The sequence below is a fragment of the Microplitis mediator genome, chromosome 2, assembly GCF_029852145.1.
Source record: "Microplitis mediator isolate UGA2020A chromosome 2, iyMicMedi2.1, whole genome shotgun sequence".
NCBI classification, from domain to species: domain Eukaryota; kingdom Metazoa; phylum Arthropoda; class Insecta; order Hymenoptera; family Braconidae; genus Microplitis; species Microplitis mediator.
The window spans coordinates 3,227,623-3,248,404 of NC_079970.1; the positions used below are offsets into that span (position 1 = coordinate 3,227,623).

General features: G+C 34.0%; 6 protein-coding genes across 15 annotated transcripts; 3 read left to right on the forward strand and 3 right to left on the reverse strand.

The window, feature by feature from the left end:
• Window positions 1-130: 130 nt before the first annotated feature.
• LOC130663628 (glucosidase 2 subunit beta) lies at window positions 131-2,760 on the reverse strand. Its single transcript, XM_057462966.1, has 2 exons — window positions 1,417-2,760; window positions 131-1,350 (listed from the first exon to the last, which is right to left on the reverse strand). The coding sequence occupies exons 1-2, from the start codon at window positions 2,303-2,305 to the stop codon at window positions 635-637; spliced, it is 1,605 nt and encodes a 534-aa protein (XP_057318949.1). The 5' UTR covers window positions 2,306-2,760; the 3' UTR covers window positions 131-634.
• LOC130663629 (protein tumorous imaginal discs, mitochondrial-like) lies at window positions 2,720-5,813 on the forward strand. Of its 3 annotated transcripts, XM_057462969.1 has the most exons (6): window positions 2,720-2,951; window positions 3,212-3,705; window positions 3,780-4,043; window positions 4,318-4,762; window positions 4,949-5,057; window positions 5,388-5,525. In XM_057462969.1, exons 1-5 carry the CDS (start codon window positions 2,774-2,776, stop codon window positions 5,044-5,046), a joined length of 1,479 nt encoding a protein of 492 aa, XP_057318952.1. In that variant the 5' UTR covers window positions 2,720-2,773; the 3' UTR covers window positions 5,047-5,057; window positions 5,388-5,525. The 3 variants fall into 3 exon arrangements, with proteins under 3 accessions (XP_057318952.1, XP_057318953.1, XP_057318951.1); XM_057462970.1 differs by lacking the exon at window positions 5,388-5,525 and having other exon boundaries at window positions 4,949-5,062; XM_057462968.1 differs by lacking the exon at window positions 4,949-5,057 and having other exon boundaries at window positions 2,721-2,951; window positions 5,388-5,813.
• Window positions 5,814-5,849: 36 nt separating this feature from the next.
• Window positions 5,850-9,126, reverse strand: LOC130663630 (uncharacterized). Of its 2 annotated transcripts, none has more exons than XM_057462972.1 (6): window positions 8,940-9,126; window positions 8,484-8,847; window positions 7,618-7,881; window positions 7,225-7,554; window positions 6,879-7,109; window positions 5,850-6,774 (listed from the first exon to the last, which is right to left on the reverse strand). In XM_057462972.1, exons 2-6 carry the CDS (start codon window positions 8,806-8,808, stop codon window positions 6,518-6,520), a joined length of 1,407 nt encoding a protein of 468 aa, XP_057318955.1. In that variant the 5' UTR covers window positions 8,809-8,847; window positions 8,940-9,126; the 3' UTR covers window positions 5,850-6,517. The 2 variants fall into 2 exon arrangements, with proteins under 2 accessions (XP_057318955.1, XP_057318954.1); XM_057462971.1 differs by having other exon boundaries at window positions 8,427-8,847; window positions 8,940-9,122.
• Window positions 9,127-9,460: 334 nt separating this feature from the next.
• LOC130663631 (beta-1,4-glucuronyltransferase 1-like) lies at window positions 9,461-12,359 on the forward strand. The gene is made up of 3 exons (XM_057462973.1): window positions 9,461-10,878; window positions 10,935-11,537; window positions 11,951-12,359. The coding sequence occupies exons 1-3, from the start codon at window positions 10,324-10,326 to the stop codon at window positions 12,161-12,163; spliced, it is 1,371 nt and encodes a 456-aa protein (XP_057318956.1). The 5' UTR covers window positions 9,461-10,323; the 3' UTR covers window positions 12,164-12,359.
• A 515-nt stretch (window positions 12,360-12,874) lies between these two features.
• Window positions 12,875-18,775, reverse strand: LOC130663627 (wee1-like protein kinase). 5 transcript variants are annotated; one of them, XM_057462965.1, is made up of 4 exons: window positions 18,683-18,775; window positions 15,710-16,034; window positions 14,749-15,631; window positions 12,875-14,664 (listed from the first exon to the last, which is right to left on the reverse strand). In XM_057462965.1, exons 2-4 carry the CDS (start codon window positions 15,976-15,978, stop codon window positions 14,338-14,340), a joined length of 1,479 nt encoding a protein of 492 aa, XP_057318948.1. In that variant the 5' UTR covers window positions 15,979-16,034; window positions 18,683-18,775; the 3' UTR covers window positions 12,875-14,337. The 5 variants fall into 5 exon arrangements, with proteins under 5 accessions (XP_057318948.1, XP_057318947.1, XP_057318945.1 ...); XM_057462964.1 differs by lacking the exon at window positions 18,683-18,775 and adding an exon at window positions 17,713-18,300; XM_057462962.1 differs by lacking the exon at window positions 18,683-18,775 and adding an exon at window positions 17,444-17,706.
• Window positions 18,776-18,795: 20 nt separating this feature from the next.
• On the forward strand, window positions 18,796-20,391 carry LOC130663632 (prenylated Rab acceptor protein 1). Of its 3 annotated transcripts, none has more exons than XM_057462974.1 (5): window positions 18,796-18,935; window positions 19,040-19,228; window positions 19,470-19,703; window positions 19,766-19,965; window positions 20,038-20,391. In XM_057462974.1, exons 2-5 carry the CDS (start codon window positions 19,119-19,121, stop codon window positions 20,142-20,144), a joined length of 651 nt encoding a protein of 216 aa, XP_057318957.1. In that variant the 5' UTR covers window positions 18,796-18,935; window positions 19,040-19,118; the 3' UTR covers window positions 20,145-20,391. The 3 variants fall into 3 exon arrangements, with proteins under 3 accessions (XP_057318957.1, XP_057318959.1, XP_057318958.1); XM_057462976.1 differs by having other exon boundaries at window positions 18,816-18,941; XM_057462975.1 differs by having other exon boundaries at window positions 18,856-18,975.
• The last annotated feature ends 391 nt before the right edge of the window (window positions 20,392-20,782 follow it).

The window sequence follows — 20,782 nt, forward strand, 5'->3', positions numbered from 1 at the left end:
GGTGTAAAAAACAGGAATGTAACAGTGATCCATTTACTTTTTATACGACAGTAACAACTATTTACTACTAGATTTATTTTTTGTGAAAAAGTTGTGCCGTATCTTTAATTTCAATTTCAATTTCAATTCATTTCTTCTTTTTTTTAATTAATATGTATAATTATTGTATTCAAAAATTTATTGCCTCGCATTTTAAAAAAATGATCGCTGAACCGGTTACTCGTTTAAATTTAAAAATTAATTATCGTTTTCACAATTTACTTAAATCCTCTCTCATTATTGCGTTCACAAGTAAATGCATTTATTGTTGACTAGGCACTTGCTAAAAAATTATCTAATCATTACGGGCGTCAGTACTAAGTATTTATTGGTTTAGAAAATATGGTAAAGTAAAAAATAATTGAAAAAAAAAAAAAAAAAACTAATAATAATAATAATAAACCTCGAAAATATTTAAACAGTTGATATTTATCTTGGCAATGATAAATATTATTGTGAACGCGTAAAAAAATCAGTGAATAGTGTCCACATAAATTTATTTAAAATCCTATGAAACGTTATCATTAGTCGATTTCATCTTATCAGTTACTGGTTGCTGTTATTGTTGTTATTATCATTATCATTATTTATATTTTTACAATTCATCATGTACACTAGAGTTATCAGCATCAGGATTACAAAGCGCCGGTGTCGTAAATATCATGGCGTACTCACACCGACTTGGTTCGGATACTGACACAAGTTTGTTTTCTTTACCACAACGTAAATCGAGCATTGTAGACCTGGCTGGTCCATTCCAGCAGGTGAGACCTCTGTCAAATTTGGCCTTTGAGTATTTGCTGTAATCCGGACCGGCCCAGTCTTGCCAGTGACCTAAACTGACTTCGCTGCCTCCAGATTTGGCACTTTGAGTGGCCCGCCCGAACATGCACATGGTGTACACGTACTCCAGATCCGTGTACTGATAACACTCACCGTCTAGCGAAGCAAAAACTTCCTCAGGTCCGTAATCTCGGTCGATTTTAGCCTCCAGTGATCTTATTTCATTTTGAAGATCAAGCGCAGCCTTCTCTGCTTGCTGGTACTGAGTCCTTGCGGCGGTCGCCTCGTCAATTAACGCCTGAGTTTCTTCGTCGTACTGAACCTGCGGCTGCTCTGGTGGCTGCTCTACTTCACCCTCTCTTTCAATCTCTTCAGCGTGACCTTCAGCATCTTCAGCAGCTCCTTCAACATCTTGTTCCTGGTCTTCTTCATCTTCGTCTTCCTCAGTATCATGCTCGTCCTCGTGTTCAAGCTCATGCTCCTCGTGGACTTGACGTTGCTCCTGATCGTCTGGGCCTCTAAATAATCCTGAATAAAATAAAATAAATAAATATTATGTTAAATACAACATTAATTAATACTTTAAATACAAACCTTGTTCTTTCATGAGTACTGGCTTGATATTATTCCATGATTTCTCAAGAAACTCATCAAAATTGACTTCATCCTGTCCCAAAAAGTACATCGCTTCTTCCTCAGTGACAGCACCATTATGATCACGATCAAAAATAATTCTCGTTTGTAATTCACTCAAAGTGACACTGTGACTTTCATCAGAATCAAGCATCTTAAAGTACTCATCAGCTTCTCGTAGTTTAGCTTCATCACTCTGCTCATCGTTCCTATCCGTAGCCTCTGATTCAGCCGGTTTATATTTTTCCAAAGCGGCATTTTCTCTATCAACAGCCTGGTTCTTGATAATCTCTTTTTCTTTCTTGATAAGCTCAGCCTCCAAGAAGTCATTTTTCAGCTTCGTCAATTTTTCCCCAATCTCGTTCTTCAATTTTCGTCCTTCCTCAGCCAACTGCAGCCTGATTTTGCTGCCCTCTCTCACCAGCTCAGCAGCTTTTTCAGCTTCAGCTCTTGCTTCCCTCCCAAGCTCCTTGCAGTTGTCAACACATGATGCCGAGGATAAGTATTCATCACTAGCATCACAGCAATCACAAATTCCATCATTGACAAGACTCGATGGTATGTATCGTGACTTATGACCAGGATTCTCACAGAAAAAGAAGCCATTTGAGCAAGCAGCGGTACCGGGTTCATCACTCCCATCACCACAGTCACAGTAGTCGTCATTAACTTTGTCGAATGTTATAATACGGCTGCCATCTAAACAACTAAAGTCTTTTTTCGGATCATAAAGTGAATTTTTTGATAATGGAATACCCCGTATACGTGTTACTTTAGTACCGGTTACGTGGCTCAATTCAAATGATAAAACTAATGCTGATATCACAAAAAATAACAAGTAATTAATCATTTTAACTTACGGGATCTATTAACTTAATTACGTTACTGCTAATTATTCAAATTCAAGTCTTTATTTTTTAAATACTTAATATTTTTATTTATTATTTATTTTTTTTAGCTCAGCTGAATAAGATCAGACGTTTGTTGAGTTTACTACAGGTACATTTAGTCCAAGTAGTTAACAGACAACACACACACATAAAAAATCACTTGCTAATTATATATATGTATATATATGAGGATCCCTCGTGTCCTAGTGTGAAACCATCACCACGTCACTCAGTGAGAGCGTTAGTTGTCAAAGACAAAATTTATTTCGTTACCAATCATCAGTAATCTCCAGGTTTTTAAATTTTAAAATATATAAATTATCTTCTTTATCAGAACCTGGATGATAAAACAGTTAATTATTTTTTTCAGTAGATTTCTATAGAAATTTCGAGCATGTCGAGGATTTCGTCGAGGGATTAATGGCATCATGGCGACCGGCAAAGGAATAGTTTTAATTTTTCGGCCTCGAAATATCAGATTTATAAGTAACAGAAATTTTAATAAATTACAATCTGATTATCTGTCAAATAGTAATGAGTGTCAGCGTTTATTTTCCACGACTGGTCTTGGTGTTGACACGTGGGCTAAAAGTTACCAGAGTAAATGTGAGTTTTACTTTTTTACTCAGACTTTTTTTTTAAATTATTAGATTACATCATTTTCAAATGTTTATTTTAATTGACATTTAAATTTTTTCACTCTAATTATATATGTCAGTTTATTTTTAAAATTTATACGCATTAGTTTTTATTTAATTTCTTATTGGCTGTCAATGTTGGAGCTGTGATCAGAACATGCTCATAACCTCAGTTTTTTATTTTTTTTTATTCATATTAATTAATTAGTTAATTATTATTTTATGTAGCTGAGCAATTTACGTCACTGCGACGTAGTTTCCATGTGTCAAAAAATTTACAAGCTACGAGGACAAATTACTATGAAGTACTTGGAGTATCAAGGAACAGTTCGGCAAAAGATATCAAGAAGGCTTACTATGAATTAGCTAAAAAATACCACCCGGACACGAATAAAAGTGACCCGGATGCGAGCAAAAAATTCCAGTTGGTTTCCGAAGCCTACGAAGTCCTGAGCGACGACACTAAAAGAAAGGAATTCGACACCTGGGGAGCAACGTCCGAGCAGATGGGAATGGGTAATTCTGGATTCAACCCTGGCGCCGGTTCCGCTGGGGCTGGTGCCGGCCAAGGATACGCAAACCACAACTGGAATTTCCAGTCGACGATAAATCCTGAGGAATTGTTCAGAAAAATTTTCGGCGAGGCTGGATTTAAATCGACTAATTTCTCCGACTTTGAAGATTACGCGGACTCAAAGTACGGGTTCGGTACCGCACAAGAGGTATTTGATTGACAATCATTTGTAAATAACGTTGATACAAATAGCAGGATGTTAATTTGGTGGTAAATTTTCAGGTAGTAATGAATTTGACATTCGCACAAGCGGCACGAGGTGTCAATAAGGAAATACACATCAATGTCGTGGATGTATGTAACAAATGTGACGGATCTAGATGTGAGTTGGGTACGAAAGCTATAAAATGTCAACAGTGTAATGGAACAGGGATGGAGACTATCAGCACTGGACCATTCGTAATGAGATCAACATGTCGATATTGTCATGGTACCCGAGTATATATTAAATATCCTTGCAATGAATGTGAAGGCAAAGGTCAAAATGTAAGATATTTATTTTAAAATTATCAAGTTACCAGACAATTAATAATTTTGGGTTTTTTTTTCAACAAATTAATTACAAAAAAAAAAAAAAAACAAAAAAAAATGCACATGTAGGAAATGAAAAAAACTATGGGTGCAATTTTTTAAAATATTTTTTCTATAATTTACCCTTTTTAAAAGAAATCCAAAAATTATCAGACGTCGGCTGACTTCAGTATTACATTTTAAATTACAATTGATTACATTATTTATTTACTTTCGTTTTAATTCATAGGTACAACGAAAAAAAGTTATAGTTCCTGTACCAGCTGGTGTTGAAGACGGACAGACAATTCGTATGGCAGTTGGCAGTAAAGAAATTTTCATTACATTCCGCGTAGAAAAATCGCGTTACTTTAGACGTGATGGAGCTGACGTACATACCGACGCGGAAATATCACTCGCACAAGCTGCACTTGGTGGTACAATAAGAATCCAAGGTGTTTATGAAGATCACACCGTTCAAATACGTCCAGGAACGTCATCTCACACCAAAGTACGGCTCAGTGGTAAAGGAATGAGAAAAGTTAATGGAGTCGGTTACGGCGATCACTATGTAAACATTAAAATAACTGTGCCAACGTCCCTGACGGATAATCAAAGAGCCCTGCTGATGGCTTATGCCGAATTAGAGTCCAACACACCTGGTACGATCTTCAACGTTACTTCTAAAAAAGATGGTAAGGGTTCATTTTATTTATGAGTTTTTATTTGTTATTGTACTGGTACTACTTGTCATCGCTTGAGTTGCCCTCATCGAGTGAAAATATTTAAAAAATTCATTTTTGTAAATAAAATAATCAGTGATTTTAAATTAATTAAATTTGTTTGAAATATAATTACGATATCGGAATTGATTTTTTTAGGCTCCGCTGGGGGAACTCAAGCGAAACAAAACGTACAGGGCGAAGGTAATCAATCTGATGGAATACTTGATAAAATAAAAAAAGCAATTTTCGGATAAATAAAATAGATGTAGGTAAGTTTGAGTATTCAGTAATTTAAATATTTATTTACACATTTTATTTATTGGCTCTTGGAATCCACGTCTGTTATTTTCAGTAAAAGTTTAATATTTATTTTAAAAATTTAAATTTATTACTCGATATTAACATTGAAATAAAATTAATTTTTCAAGCCCGGGAATCCCAATTATTTTAAAAATAGTGTATTGTGTGACGAGGGATAAAACAAAACGATTTCAGACTGGGGTGAAGGCTGACATCACCCGCAGTCTGAAATCGTCTTTCATCCTGAGTTACACTGTCAGCAGCCAGTCAGAAAAAATTTTTTTGTTTCTTTCAGGAACAAAACAGTGCTACGATGGACCTCTGCATCTACTAGAGCTGATAAGAAAAGCTCTGAATGAATCACAGTCACAATCGCCACTGACTGAAACCAAAAAAAATCCAACAACCGCCGAGGAATCTAAAGCGGGTAATTCAAAACCTGAGGACAGCGCCAGCGATCGGCAGATGAAAATGAAGCAGAAGATGCCTTGATTCGTATAATAAGTAGAACAAAGATCACTGGGACTGTATTATAAAAGTAATTGACTTGTTCTCTACAAAATCATTTTATGAAACAATAACTGTATACATCTAGTAATATTTTTCTTTTTTAATATAAAACAATAAATTTATGTATCATAAGTCATAAGCAAAGTAGTGAAATGTCAAAGGTTACATGTTTAAGATGTACGTAAAATAAAGCCTTGTATGTTACTTGTTACACATTCGTCTTATCAACCCCGAAAAAAATTTATTGACATCATTACATTATTCAATAGGTAATTGTTTGAATTTTCTTACATTCATCTCCGCCAATGTCACATTCCTTGTGGGAAGTACATATAGCTAGATGTCAAACACAAATATCATGTATGCTAACAATAAGTTCAAATAACTTTAGTGTCCCTGACGCAGGCTTCTACTGCTGATCGATATTGTGAATTATAAAATAATAATACTTTTATACTACAACGTTTGTTGCAATATCTATTGTACATGTATAGTTATAGTTACAAATAGAGTAAATGTACTATACATTTATGCTTGGCACGAATATTGAAATGCGTTTTTAAAATAAAATAACAACACATACGCGTATTTATATAAATAAAATTACATCATGCACACCGGGAAATTTAAAAAATTCGTCCAATGTCATAAATTATTTATTATTATAAAAATTAACTTTATTTTATTGGATGTTATTTAATTTAATTAAAGTACTTTGCCAGCGTTCATCACTGGCTAAGTATTTTAATACGAGGTCACATCTCAGTGGCTCGGTATAGACTTAGGGTTGGTAGTAGACCACCAGAGTTATCCGCGTGACCGCTCCCTATCTATCGAGGAATCTTGGTCACGGCATGTGTTACTCTCAGGGTCAAATCTTTATCTTTAAAACCTGATCGATAGTTTCTTTACAGGCTATGCTTCAACCAATAATCCGTACTTGAGGCCAATATTCGTGAGACTTTCAGTGGCTGATACCCGAAGGACTGCCACCGCAACTGCGGCTATCGTGACAGCGCCTTCGAGATATAGAGCGTAAGCTATTCGTACAAACCCTGAAGTTGATGCCAGTCCACCGGCTGCTGTGAAGTCCAGAGGGAAAAGCAGACTCGCTGCTAATGGTCTTGACCTCCCGGCACCGAACCCGAGGATTCCCAAGAGATAATATCCGGCTGTAAATAAAATTTTGTTTACTGGGTTAATATTCACAAGGCAAAAGAAAGAAGGATCGATACGAGTGTATGAAAAAAATTTTAAGAGTTTGGAGTAAAATTACCGATCCAGATAAAAGGGATAATTTTAACCCATCGCGGAACGGGGAAGCTGTTGGCAGCCTCGATGTCGTATTCTTCTCCGTATTTTCTATGCACGGCGTACCGCTGGAGACGGACAGCAAGAAGAAGACCGAGGTTCAGTATAAGAAGAAAATGCGCTGGGATTCCAATACCAGCAAAGACTACGGCCACTGTCCGACCGGCAGTTGTGCGAGGAACTGGCGCGCCAAAGCCTGTAATTTAAATTTGTAGATATATAAACTGAACACTGACTCTTGAAGACACACGAGTAGAGTATTGAAGGTGTTAAAAATTATAACGTCAATAAAACGGCAACCTGTTACACACCTAGAGTAGTGAGGAGGGATATAGCGAAGAGCACACAGCCGGAAAATGTCCAAAGCTCTCCGCTCTCACCCCCTTCGCCATATCCAGAGTTAACAGCCGCCAGCAAAAGTTTTTCATGCTTCGCAACGTACTGTCGAACTTTGTTACTCCACAGCGGTTCCATTTCTTCTTCACTGGCCTTTAATTGACGCAACTCAGTGGCTAACCCGACAGCCAAATCTTTCTGCATGTCCTTCAGCTCCAAAACTTGGGCTCTTTCACGTGGTCCCTCGGTCGCGTAAAAAGCCGCGGCTCCAGCTATCGCCCAGAAAGTTAACAGCCACGCGAGACCTAAATACCAACAAACCAAAAATTTACGACATTACCAAAGAAATCTATAAATTATTGACCTACCAAATTGACACAGAGAAAGTCTTCCCAGAAATCTTAAATGCTTCCATATTTTCGAGGAAGTTCCCGAGTTTTCACTCTCCTCCTCTTCAATTATATCTTTTAACGTCGGAAAAACTCTTAGCCAGTAAGGACCTTCGCGCTCGCGTGCCTGGATTCCAATAGACTTGATAAATGGCATCTCGTCAGTGTCATTTGTCTGGTGGTCTTTCAATTCAATTGTCAAGTCTTCCGATATAGTTCTCGAACCCAAGGACACGGGAGTGCCTAAAATAACAATAACACCAACAATAATAACAACAACAATACCGGATCTTACTCAGTGACGCGAAAGGATGATACTGAGGATAAAATGTCCACTGATAATTTTCCTCGATAAAAGTATAGATAACAATTATAATTTATAACTAATCGATTTAAAGTATAAATCGTGACGCACTTGCATACATTTAGCAAACACACAATAACGGAGTAGATGATAAATACTCACATCAGTTTATTTATTATTGCAATTATTTATGCATGACACATTTTACGATACAGTGATTGATGACACACTTGAGATAATGAATAAATAATAATTGTCATCAATGATCAATGTAATGATCGTGAAATATAAAACAAATTGATTTTACTTGACAGACGGCACAGATAAATTTTATTAACAGACAAGTGTCAGACAAAGTTTGCGCACTTGAAATTAAATTAGTAATTAAGATGATTGGTATGAGTAATTATCAGTAATAACTATACTAGTGATAGACAAATGTGAGTGTGTGTGTGTTAAGTGACGTCGTTGCTATCTAGTATACCTGAGGCACAAATAACGTCAGCATCATCCTCGTCGTCTTCACGCCTCTCAGTCATACTAAGTTTAAGCTCAGTGACACGTGCACGATTTACTCTAGACGACTCTCTCGTGACAACTCGTGGTCGTGGATGCACCGAGTTCGCGATACGCGCAACCCGGTGCGCACGTCTACGCGAGGGTAAATTGTTGCTGCCAGATAATAAATGTGACACAGAAACTGTCCGGGTAAACTTTTCTCCTGACGAAACATTTGTACGGGAGCTCCGTCGTTTTATTTCCGATGGATCTCGATGACTGATAAATCCCACTGATGGTGATGACAAAGTAACGGATGACGATGGTCTCACTAATGATGGAGGCGCCGGAAATTCTGGGACGTTCATAGACACGTTCGCTGGTACTGACTAGCACGTAAGATTTATCTGCAAGATAGTAAACAATTTAAATAGTATAGTTACTTGTAATGACAGTCATTATATATATTACTGTACAACTGTAGTCTTAAAATACTCACGCGTTTCATCATGATTTTAAAATTTTCCAGTTACTCTCAATCACTCGGAATTATTTTATTCCGCGTAAGCCAGTGACTGGGCGATATTATTTCGGGAGTTTATTTTATTTTAGACAATATTATGATTCACTGGGTTTTATTTGTATCAATAGGCGACGTGGATTGATGTAAGGGCTGCCCAAGAAAGTCTAGTGATCGCCGGTTACAAATAAAAAAATTTATATTCTGACGCGGTGGTGTCAGGAGCATGCGCTGATAATCGGATACAACCGCGCAAATATACCGCGGGAAATTATATTGTACTATTTCAGTACATGCTTTACACATACGATATAAATCTATATATATATTTATAGCTTTGTTTTCTGCAAGCCCTTTCTGCGCAGTCAAGTCACATTTATTTTTCAAAAATTATGTAAATATATGACTTATAAAATAAATATAATAAATAGAGTTGGTTTGAAGTTTTGAGAGTTGAATCACTGAAATAAAGGTTGCTATGAATATTTATTATTAAACTGGAGGTCATGACTATCCCACAATTACAACTGATGAGTAGTCGATTTAAAATATAGCACTGAGTTTATGATCAATGACCCAATGATATTTTTGAATTTACACAGAAAAAGAGGAATTTTTGCGGCAAAAAATATTTTGAATTGCGTATTGAAGAGAAAAATTTTCTGAAAACTATAAAAAACTTATAGGGAAATTTTTGTCTTCATTTTACAATGGAAACAAATTATTTTCTTCTGTGTATGACTAATTGGTTATCGATTGATAAAATAAAATATAATTTTTGAAGGGAAAGTAAAACTTATTAATTGTGTTATGATTCTGTCAATCAAACCGTGGGTCATTACACTTTCGCGCGGGGAATCCCGTTGGCGGTAAGATCGATTAGGGGATTTATGGGGGTGTAATTATCCGCATGCGGTATGTGTGGATATTAATGTAAAAAAGTGTGAAACATAATTACTGAGTTTAATTAACTTTTATCGATCGTTTTTATAAAGTTAAGATATTAAAAAAAATATAAAAACTGACTATAGAGAGTTTGAAATCTGTCAGATGTGAAGATGACTGACGTGGGAGTTTTTAAACTTCATTTTAAATTATTTCCTTTCATCGTCCTTTTATTTTATAACCAGTCAATTACTTAATAGTAGTCTTCAATAAACCGAGTACGGGGTGTGAATTTAAATTCTTTCGGCCCTGAGACTTGCGCTTGCAATCACATCGATCGTAAAATCAGCGTTGCTGCAAGTGAACTCGGTTGGGTCAGTAAGACTAAGGAGTACAAGACCTTTGATGGATTCGCGTACCCGAAATAATAATAATTATAATTACAATTATGATTATTATTATTTAAACAATTAGAGGAATGCGTGGATACCCGCGTAGATTAATACTCGTAGTCGGCATCGCGTTATTTATTTTACTGAGTACGCGACTTTTAATTGGCCGCAGTCTTGTACTTCCGCTAGATGATGACGCAGCATCATCATTTTCACCGCGTGGTCCACATAATTTTATCCAAGAGCCATCGAGAGGATTTGCGCGTGCGTATGCACCTGGAATGTACATGAGAGGGCAACAGCAACTGAATAATTGCGCCTGTGCTTGGAAATACGAATTGCCTTTTTTATTTTCTTACCCGGTAAATAAAATTCGATATACACCTCAAGCAGGTGAAGATGGACCGTATCGAGTTTTGCCATTTGTCATTCGGAGTAGTGTTGAGTCGGATGGATCAAAACCGTTCACCAGATTGACTCTGTGCACTCACGCGACCGCGGATTTAGTTTACAATGTCGTCGAATTGGTCAAGCGATGGGAAGGTCCAGTTAGTCTTGCTGTCTTTACACCAGGTCGAGATGCTGAACTGGCTGTACGACTGCTCGACAGAGCTTGCCGCTGTGAGCCCCAAATGCACAAGGTTCGACTTATTTTTAAAAATAATTACCAACTATTATAAATATTTATTTTCTTTAGCTTTCCGTCCACCTGATATTTCCAGCAAATCGTAAACCGATCATCAGAAACAATAATTATGCCGCCGAAGATGGGGACTGCGCGGCGCTGGACCTTCACTGGCAACTCCAGGAATCTTTGACAGACAGAAAAGACCGAGGACTCACTTATCCAATAAATGTCGCGCGAAATGTCGCGAAAAGTCTTGCGATGACATCCAGAGTCTTGGTCTCAGACATTGAATTATTACCGAGTGATAAATTGGCCTCAGGTTTTCTTAAAATGATCGACGGACAGCCGCCACGCAAAGGACTCGCATTCGTAGTTCCAGTATTTGAAATTGACGAGTCCCAGGAGCCGCCTAAAAATAAACGAGAATTAATGGCTGCGATAAATAAAGATCTCGCTGTTTATTTTCACAAATATATGTGCATACACTGTCAGCGGTTTCCTGGTATCACCAAGTGGATGTTGAGACCAGACCCAGGGCGAGTGAGACCGCTGATTGTCACTCGCCGGGAGTATCCGCACCATCGATGGGAACCAGTTTACATTGGGACTCAGGACGATCCTCTTTACAACGAAAATATGACTTGGGAAGGACGTCAGGAAAAAATGTCACAGGTTTTATTAATTTAAAAAAAATTAATGACAACCTAACAGACCTAGTACCCGATCAAGGAACTAGTATTCGATCTCTCCATATATTTGTATATATATATTGAGTAAATATAAATATACAAATACATGAGTGATTGGATACTAGTCCCCTGATCATGACCCTGAAGTTGGTAGACAATTATAAATTTTTTAATTTTATTTTCAATGAATTGACTACAGAAAAAAAAAAAACTAAAAATATGCACATGTAGAAAATTAAAAAAATTACAGGTGCAATTTTTTTTAAATATTTTATTTTTTATAATTTATCGTTTGAAAAAAAATCCAAAAACTATCAGACGTCGGCTAACTTCAGTATCATCCCCTGATCGGGTACTAGGTCTTTTAATTATATATAAACTAATAATTATTTCCAGATGTTAGAAATGTGCCTGATGAATTATCAATTAATAATTCTCGATGGAGCTTTTCTTGTTCATACACCAGGAATAAAAAGAAAGACTTATCAATTAAATCCATCCAAATCAACATTTGAACGTACTCAGGAAATGCTGAACGCTCAAATATATCAAAGCATTACGCATAATTTGCTCAACAAATATCCGATAAATCGTAAATGCAGACAATAGAACTTCAGGTTTATAATAAACTAAATATTAAATATATAAATATATAGATAGATATATAATTAGTTAAAGCAAAGATATGAAATTTTATTATTTTTAAACCGCGTAAATTTTAAGATAAAAAAATATTTTAGCTTCTTTCTACTAAATACTTAAACTCAATTAAATTCTAAACACTTGCGACAACATTTTACGTAATACAATAATGCCTTTATTGCTACATACATGACGTAGACTTTTGTCTAAATAATCTATAAATAAATAACTGTAAATAAATAACAAAGTTAGCTGGTAAAAAACTAAAAAACAGTAGGTGTTAAATAATTATTTTCAGACAGTCGGTGCTTTGAACATTTTTTTATTTGTTCTCAATCTTTTTTAATAAAGTAATAAAATAATATTAATAATTATTAATAGTGTTCAATTAAGGATAACAATTTATTGATCGCCTGATAATGGCCAATGCCGCATGCAGCAACTTGTCGGGGTCTACCCTCAAGTATTTATTTGTCTCACTCAATAATTTTCTTTATTCCCTTTATTAAATTCATTAATTTTTTTAACTATACCACAGCATATTACAGTTAATTTATCCAGATATTTTTTCTTGTTATCTATTTTACACATCGACATTCTTGTCTTGTCGCTTAACGACTCAAGCGGGACTAAATAAAAATGTCTTGTATTTTTTTTACGTTAATTAAAATGAGGTCCAATTATACAACTATTTTTTTTTTTTTAATTATTAATTACAAAGATATAAAAGCGTCGATTTTGTTAATAGTACTCATTAATAGTTAGCAACAATTGATAATAAATAAAAAATAAACAAGTAAAAAACTTGATCGATTTTTAGTGGACCAGCGTCGAAAAAAGAAAATAATAATAATTAATTAATTAATTAATTAGGCTAATAGAAACGTTCAAACAATAATAATTGTAATTAATTATAATAGTAATAAGTAATAATTAATAATTAAAATAATAATGATAATAATTATAATAGTCAGCGAAATCGTATACGAAAGAATGCAAAATGCTCAACAGTTAATTACACTTAACATTAATTGGACTTTCGTTATTATCGTTATTTTACAGGACTATTTGTTTGTAATCTTATATATAAAATATAATTTATTTGTATAAGATATAGACATGGCGTTTGTGGCGAATCGTTATAATAAGACGCTTAAAAATTCTACAAAAATAATTTAATTTTATAATAAAAATTTTGCTTCTTCTCTAATTAGTATCATTTTTTTTTTTTTATTCGTATTAATTCTAATTGTACGCAGAGTAAAACTACAACTTGTTTCGTTTAGATACATGGATAATTAAAAATTATTAATTTATATCATTAAAAGTAATTAATAAACTTAAAACATATATAATTTACAATGTACTTGTGATTGTATTATCTGTCAATAAATTTAAATAAATCGATATTTTGTTCTGCTTATAATATAGTGTATTATTCAAATTGAAAATTTTATTTTTAAAAACTAGTTTCCCTGACCTTGACATAAATGTCAATACTTTTTTTTTTTATTTATTATGAGTAAAAAATGAAGTAAAATAAAAATAAAAATACATAATCGATATTAAGATTAATTATAAATTTTTTCATGATAAGATATTAAGAAATAAATGTGTAATACTTAAAAATTGAATAAGATTAGCATGCATAGAAAATTTTCAAAATATTTTATGGAGAAAAAAAATTTCATTGAGAAATGTAATGATTAATTTTTAAATTGCAATGCTAACTAATCATTACCAATTCGAATTAATGATTTTTTTTTTATAGAAAAAAAAAAATAATAGAATTAATGATTCGCTGTTTTATTAAAAAAAAAAAAAAAATCAATCAAAGAAACACTTTCAGAAAACTAGTTCACGCTTACGTTAAAAAAAAAAAAAAAAAAAATTTTTAAATAAAACAAAAAAAAAAAACTTAAAATTTACATTATAATTTTAATAATTTATAAATATTTTACTCTGCGTATACTAAAAATTTATTATTATCTTTAATTAGTCTCTAAATTTTAAATATTTAAATTGTTTTACTCGCTAACTAAAATTAATGAGATATCACAACAAAAAGGCACCTCTAGGAACCAAAATATTTTTGTCATCACTTAATCACAAAAACAATAAAGCATGTGTGATGATTAATTTTAAAAATTAGTTGTACTACTGCTACGATTAACTTTTTTTCCCAAAGCTCGTGTTGATGCTCTTGTAGCCGTCTGTCGTAATTGATAGCCACCAGAATTAAGATTGTTATTATTATTATTACTGAGGGCTGCAACATTTGGTGCGATTTTCTTTATACATTTAGCGGCTTCTTGTAATTGTTGTGTTAGAATTTGATTTTTTAACTTTTCGGCGTTAAGTTCACGACGTAGTTGAGCTTTGGTTTTGTTTCCAACGGGACATAATACTCGATGCTGGATCAGTGATAATGCTGACGGTCTCGTTTCGGGATTTGGATGAACCATTAACTGTAACAATAAAAACAAAAATTTAAATTAATTTTTCCGACAAAAATTATATTTAAAAGATATAAAAAAAAAAGGAAAACTCACTTTTAATAAGTCATTTAGGTCTCGACTATGCTGAGGTAGTTCCAGAAGATTTCCCTTCCTGATTTCATGCCACAGAGGGCCATTTTTTGGTAGGGGACCTCCTCCTCCTGCTTCGTAAACAGTTAAGCCTAATGCGAATATATCAGCTTTGGTTAGATGTGAAAAATCTTCTTGTAAAATTTCAGTTGGTAAATATCTACAGTCTCCTTCTTCAACTTGAGGGTCATTTATTGAGGTAACATGTCCAAGATCACCTATTTTATACGTTATTTCTTCTTCAATTGTTTCTTCTTCATCAAAACCATCGTCCGCAGAGTCATAATTAACAGAATGCATTGGTTTTTCTTTTGTTATAAATATATTTCCAGGTTTAATGTCCATGTGCACGAGCTGCATGCTGTGTATATACCGCAAACCTTCCGCAACATGGAGCAGTAATTGTCTTAATTCTGGTTCCGAGAACGACCTGCCTTCTTCTCTAAGCTGTGTAATTACGTCAGCCAAACTGCCGCCGTTGCAGTACTCATTTTGAATAATCATGTGATTATCTTCCGCCCAAGCTGAATAATAACGTACGACATGCTGATGTTTACCGAGAACAGCATGTGCGTATACTTCATTCAGAGCCGTTTTCTCACTAACACTACCAGCCACCGGTTTTAAACTTTTTTTAATCGCATATACACAACCATCTAGTCTATTTATGCATTTATACACTGATCCGAATTCACCAGCTCCAATCAGTCCTTCCTCAAGAAACTCTTGATGATATCTTGGTATATTCGACTCTTGAAGTGCTACTCGTTTTGTCGGATTTTCCACTTCGTGGTCTGACTCCCCGGAATCCGCGAGATCAAACTTGGGTATTCTTATATCGGGCGATCTAAAATATTTAAATGGTAAAATTAATAAAATGATTATTTTATTTTAAAATAAATTATTTTTAAAAACATTTACTGACCCATTGAGACTGCGTTTGGACCTACTCCGCTTTCGGGCAGTAATTAGCATACCATTGGGAGTGAAAGGATTGACATTCACTGCGGGTTTATCAGGCTTCAGAAGAAACCCAGAGGGCAGAGATCTCGGCTTGTCTGATGGAAACAGCCTGGTACATTTTGCTGGTACTGGAGTATGCATTGTACTTTTTTCTACTAATGTCTTAGGGGTTGCCGGCGAATCAAATAACCTGAGAGCTCGAACTCTTTTGTAAGGTGGACTACAGGCCATCGCAACTTTTGACTGGGGACCATTGTCTCTATAAGGATTTCTAATTCCTATAGGGCCTGTAAATATAATAATTACCGTCTATTAGCCTTGTTATTAAACAACATAATCTTACAATTAGGTGAGGCAGCTTAAGTCTTAATCGTTACTGTGTCTTACCAGCACGAGCCCAAGAACTTTGTTGGCATCAATGGCCTCAAGATTAGAAAGTTTAGCGAGCGGTACAGACTAGGTTTTAAAACCGATAAATCTACTTTTTAAAAAACCCTTTTTCTCTCGCGGTTGACTCACTAAAAATAGAATCCGGTGAAACTACAGGAAGAATGTTCTCACGATTTTAACGATTACTCATACACTCGCAAGTTATTTTAAATATTTGAATTTTGAATACGAAAGTTCAGCTCTTGGGTTTCCGGCTTTTTTTAAGACACAATAATTCTCACTGATTTATTTTCACTCAAAGTGTAACTGGTACATAAAATTGACTAAATAATATTTCAATTTCTCTTATGACTTTGACACTCGGAATGAAAACGTTTTTTAAAAAATTCATGCCACTTTAACGTAAATCTTGAATTTTAAAAAACTCAGTGACTTTATTTTAGTAGATAATTAGTAGATAATTTAAAATGAATAGTTAAGTACAGTAAGAAAGAAATAGTCTAAAATATGATATATATATCCGTGCCCTTTAAAATTGCCTTTCGTACACAAATCATTATCTTTCGTACTATTGTTTGGCCTGGCGCTATACGAAGCATTTCGGTTTCGTGTTATTGAATCCTTTGTGTGAAAATCATGCCGTAAAATTTAAAACAGGTATTATGAACTAATTGGCAAGACCAAATTGCATAATCAACTGTTCATAATACTGTCAAATTTATTTTCGCTTAATTTAAAATTTTTTAAATTTGCAGCAGACAAATTATCATAAAACTTACTTTTTATATCGAGTGCCATCGCCGTAGGCAATTATTATCCTTCACGATATACTAATTAAATTTTCAATCTACTGATTTATTTTTAATTATAAATCACAATTTTTTTTTCTTACAAAAATACTCTAATTTTTTAAATTCCGTTTAAAAAAAAAAAAAAAACAAATACTACGAAAATGAGCGTAAAAAATACACTTTGGTAAAATAAAAATCACGAAAAAAAATAATAAAAAAACACGCAAAATCACAAAATAAAAAAAAAATATAATAAATAAATAAATAAAAGCAAAATAACACAAATGATCTTCTGGAAAACTGATATCTTCAAGATGATTAGTACAGCCAAAAAAAAAATTATTTTTTTATTTCGGCGTATTACTAAGAAATGGTATATGACGCAGGTATATATATGTATAGGTATAAACGGCACACACAAAATGCGTCCATAGCGTCCATTAAACTTATGGACTAACCTGTCACAACTACTGCCGGGGTTGTTTTACAGTCAGCAATACTGTCATGAATATTACTTTCACTGTCACTGCAATCCATCGATTGTCTAAATGACAATTTTCTCTGACGTGACGGTGAAAATTCTTCCGCGGATAAATCAAGATGATCATCTACATCGCATCCCGAGCTATTTGTACGACAGCTGATATTCAACTCCTCGTCTTCAAAATCCTCGGCATCAAAATTCAACTTTTGGGCAACATCCATCTCCATTTAATGATACATATGTACAACAAACTCCACAAAAAAAAAAAAAATAAACTGAAAAAATGATCAGTACACTCACCAATCACCGGAATTTTTTTTTTTTTCTAATATTAATTATTTTTAAAAAATATACGCATCACAAATTCGTTTTTTCAAACCTGACTATTAGTCACCGCACGCTACGAACGTTATGGCGGGTGGCGCGGTGTCCCGAAGCTTTATTCACAATCCACCAATCGCATTTCCTCTTATATACGTTTATATACGTTCTGCTTAAATGTATACTCTGTCCTCGTCTCCTATTGGCCCTCACGGCCACAATGGTTCCCGATCCTCAGCGACATCTTCAACTTGGATTTTAAAATATCTAAATACTCTGTAGTTCAAGTTGACTATTTTTAAATTTAATTTATATCACTGTCCTTTTCAACCGACTACTCACTCACACACACGCATTTAAATCCAGGTATAAAACTCAAACTGATGCACAACGGAGATATAAAATGTATGTTAAACTAGATTTATTATATTTGTTCAAGGTTTCTTTTCTTTATGGATCCATCCTTTATCCAGATCATTTCTGGTCACAATCGGCCTTCCTTTCTAATAAAAAGGAAAAATAAACCTTGACTATTTTCAAAATCTACTCGGCTTAATTTAAATAATCATACCTGGGTAAATTAATTTTAAAAACCCATGTAAGTAATTAATATTTTTTTAAATTTAACTTCTGTTTGATTTCAAATTTTTAAAAATTATTTAAATTAAATTGGACTTAATTTTGCAGTAAAAAATTTATCGCGTCGAAGAAAGGATCCTTACGTCAGGGTTTTAAGTTTTGTAAAGTAGTATAGAGACTAGAGGTAACAATAAAGTAAAAAAAAAAATGTTGGTTTGGTTTGAGAGCAGCTGCAACCTGTGGCATGCGCGTACGAGATACAAGAGCTGAGGGCTTTTTTGGCAGCGGCTGCACGCGGCTCGAGGGTTTGCTTTTAGTTGATTGGTGGGGGATGCAAGGAGAAAAATTTACGCGTAATATATGTGCGTACCTGTATTATATATGATACAAATAATTTTTTAAGACGATGTTTTGTGTAGGAGGAGAGAAACGATGGGGTTTGATGGACACTTTTAACTGCCCGCTATTTTACTCTACTCTCAGACTACTCGTAATCGGAAATTCGTAAGCAAAAGTAAACTTTCCCCTTCTATTCTTTATCAGCTTGGAATATATATATATATTTATATATGTAAATATGTACATACATATATATGTAACGTAAAGAACAGAGCAATCCAGTGGTGAGGGTACAGACAATCAGATTCATTTAAAACATAAACAGTAAATACATAAAGAAAAATAAATATAATAATATATGTTTGTATGTATATATGTATGTATGTAGAAATTGAAGAAGCGAGAGCTAGTCGATGTTTTTGTCTGCCACATCAGCTGTAAGAAAATAATAATTGTACACAACTACCATGTATACGAACGATAACAAAATGCAAGAGCAAGAAGACATTGGGATCATGATAAACGGTGATGATGATGATGACTCGGTGCTGAGTCAAAAGCAGACTCCCACAAATGGGTAATTTTTTACACATTATTATTTTTTTCTTTGTGTTTACCATATGTTTATTTACAACCTAACCTCACTCTCGAGTTTTGGTTGTCATTTTTTAACATCGGGCAGGTGCTCCGAGAGAAAAAAAGTTTTATTTTTTTTTTACGGCAATTTAAGATGGCAGTGATATATAAAAACAATGTCGGGCTTAATTATGCGCATACTATTTTATACGTTAAGATTAATTAATTTTTTTTTTATTTAGATTCAACTTTTTGCAACTTCCCCAATTACCATTGAATCAAATCGGGTATCCGCAGGCACAAGCATGGATTCAACATCGAAAAGCAACTCTCAGACCGTGGAGTTTGTTTTTGAATACAAATAACTTCCGCGCTCCTCCGAGTATCAGTAGATTTAGCAAGAGAGTTATGAAAAATATTGAGTACTTCCAAAGTAATTACTTCTTTGTTTTCATTGGATTAGTAGTCTACTGTCTGTAAGTATAATCAGTAAAAAAACGACTCAATTTAATTTTTCTAATCGAATCTCGTTGTTTAGAATCACGTCTCCACTCTTGTTACTCGCTGTCGCAGCTTCCCTGGGTACTTGTTACAAAGTATCCCAAAGACACGCACGTCAGGAGCTCATGATTGTTAATCACAAATTAACTCTAGCCCAAGTTTACATGCTAGTTGGAATTTGTTCATTGCCGCTGTTTTATTTAGTTGGAGCTGGTGCCATTCTTTTCTGGGTTCTCGGTAAATTATAAATCCGGATAACGGATGGGACTAAAAAATGAAATAATTAAAATTGAATTACTTTATCAACAGGTGTTTCTTGGTGTTTAATCACCTTCCACGCTGCGTTGTACAACATCGACTCTGTTTTGTGTCCCGGGGAAGACGAACTTAATTCTCTTGTTATGCAGGAAGTGTAAGCGCCACTAATTAATCTTTAAAAAAGGTTATCAATCTCCTTAATATCTACCATTTATAATAATGGAGACTAAACTAATTTTTATTTAAATGATAATTATCCAAATAATATTTATTTACATAAAATAAAATACGTCTTGCAATATAATAGTCAATTAGATAAATTATTAAGTATTAATATAAATTTTGATATTATTTAATATGTAAATTAAAGCAATAATAAAAATAGTTAATAAATTTAGATAAAAATATTTATTATTTTTGGGCTGGTACTGGTAAAAAAATCTAAGATGAGTCAGTACGTAAACGGCACAGGTGACGCCAATGGAGACCAGGTGTTGGTGGTTATTATATATATATACAACCACGAATTTGCTGACCTTCACTTGGGCGCAAAAAATAAATTTAAAAGTCCCTCCAATCAGACGTGGGTTGTATGTAGCAAAGCTGAGGAGGATGAGGTACTGAAAATCCTACGTCGATCTTAAATTCAACGCACCTGCTTTTGAAACCGCCCCTTTAAAGTCTTCAATCTTCCTCTATCTTACCTAAGATTCATTTAAAAGTCCTTTAAAAACATCTTTATATATTTTTATTTATTTTTTCTGCGTTCAAAATAATATACTCAACAAAAATTCTG